General features: G+C 59.3%; 1 protein-coding gene across 1 annotated transcript in view; it reads left to right on the forward strand.

Annotated features, from left to right (window-relative positions):
• IGF2R (insulin-like growth factor 2 receptor) overlaps positions 1–2,058 on the forward strand; it is a 99,346-nt gene that overhangs the window by 84,573 nt on the left and 12,715 nt on the right. The window contains 3 exon segments of the mRNA XM_010840920.1: positions 180–387; positions 666–812; positions 1,921–2,039. Of these exon segments, the coding sequence (XP_010839222.1) occupies positions 180–387; positions 666–812; positions 1,921–2,039 (474 nt within the window).

Genomic DNA, 2,058 nt, shown 5'->3' on the forward strand with positions numbered 1-2,058 from the left:
CGTGCCCGGGAGTGGCCAGGGCATCGCGCTCTGCAGGGGGGGACAAGGAGGGTGAGCTCTCAGGCAAGTGCACGGCCCGTGGACAGAGCTCCGCCTTCCTGCTCGTGCCCCCCACACCCCCAGCGCTGGCCTTGCCCCCCCTGGAGACCCAGTCACAGCGCGGGGCGGTGTCTCCGCAGGTGACCCGAGGCCCGCACACCTACAGTGTGGGGGTGTGCACCGCGGCCGCAGGCCTGGACGAAGGAGGCTGCAAGGACGGTGCTGTCTGCCTGCTGTCCGGGAGCAAGGGGGCGTCTTTCGGGCGGCTGGCGTCCATGAAGCTGGACTACAGGCATCAGGACGAAGCTGTCATCCTGAGTTACGCCAACGGAGACACTTGCCCTCCGGGTAAGTCTTTACGAGCGGGCGGAGTGTCTGTTCCCAGTAGACAAGGAATTAGACACGGCAGCAGGAGGGAACTCAGGAATGGCGCTCCAGATGCCATGAGCCCCAGCGCACGAAACGGCCCATCCTACAAGCCCTGGGTGTGAGTGCTCAGGCCCACAAACCATCAGTCAGTTTAGGGGGGCTTCTCTCGGGGAATCCTTGTTCGAGGTGACCGCCCCTGGCCGGGCGCAGCTGACGCGGTGTGGATAATCGGGGTCACTCCGATTTCCCCTTCCCAGAAACTGAGGACGGCGAGCCGTGTGTGTTCCCCTTCGTGTTCAACGGGAAGAGCTACGAGGAGTGTGTTGTGGAGAGCAGGGCCAGGCTCTGGTGCGCGACCACCGCCAACTACGACAGAGACCACGAGTGGGGCTTCTGCAAGCACTGTAAGTGGACACGCCGGGGCCCCCGCTGGCCGGCGCGGTAGCCCTGCACCTGGAGGTTCTCTTCCTGGACTGTCCCCGTTAGTGGCAGCGCCTCTGGTGCATGTGGTGTTTTCTCGCCGGGGCTATTTTCCATAAAGAAAAGTCATCAATTGCTCTGTGGGGCAGGGTGACAGATAGGTGTGGGGCGGTCAGCTCTCCCCCTCCCCAGCTCCAGGGGCTCGTGTCCGCATGCCAGTTTTTTCAGCACCAGTGGCTCACGTCCACGCTCGTTAGAATTGCTGCTGTCCCAGGTCTGCAGGGCCTTTTCTGCAACTGTCCGCTCTACAGTGGGCTGTGCCACGCAGGGGTGGGGTGTGGGGGGTCTCAGTGCCCTTGCTGCCGTGGAGAGAATGGACCCACGAGAGTCCTAGTAACACACGGGGCACAGACAGATGTGAGTTCTCAGGGAAAGTGACGGGACAACTTTATGACAAGTTGTTTAGTTCTTGTAAGTGGCCATGGAACAGAATGATACATGTTAAGGAATTAGGGCTTCCCTGTTGGCTCAGACAGGAAAGAAGCTGCCTGCAATGTAGGAGACCTGTGTTCAATCCCTGGCTGGGAAAGAGCCCCTGGAGAAGGGAGCAGCAACCCACTCCAGTATTGTTGCCTGGAGAATCTCATGGACAGAGGAGCCTGGCGGGCTATAGTCCGTGGGGTCACAAAGAGCTGGACACAGCTGATCGACTAACACACACACACACACACGAGGAATTAGAAACATTAAGTCTACAAGGCACTACTGTAGCCTTCTTTGGAGGCTTATTACGAAAGCATCTTTTTCCTGGTAGGTTAGATGACATATTTTTAGCTTATCACAGGATTCTTATTATCGTTATCATTCATACTTTAATCAAGTAATACCTGTTTGAAAGGAATTGTACTGTTCCTGTGGGGTGGCTAAGTGCAGAAGGGGAACTTGGTCCTAATTTGAGGGTGGAAATGGGAATGAAACACAGCAGGAAATGCGGAACGGCCGGGGATGGACAGCACCCCTCAGCGCCAGTGCCGCGGGGGCAGGCATCCCAGCCGGGCGGGGGGCCTGACGCTCGCCTCGCGTGCCGCCCAGCCACCAGCCACCGGACGTCCGTCATCATCTTCAAGTGTGACGAGGACGCCGACGTGGGGCGGCCCCAGGTCTTCAGCGAGGTGCGCGGGTGTGAGGTGACCTTCGAGTGGAAGACGAAGGGGGGGTGCCCCCCCGAGG

The sequence above is a fragment of the Bison bison genome, unplaced genomic scaffold (genome assembly GCF_000754665.1).
Source record: "Bison bison bison isolate TAMUID 2011002044 unplaced genomic scaffold, Bison_UMD1.0 scf7180017864148, whole genome shotgun sequence".
NCBI lineage: Eukaryota > Metazoa > Chordata > Mammalia > Artiodactyla > Bovidae > Bison > Bison bison.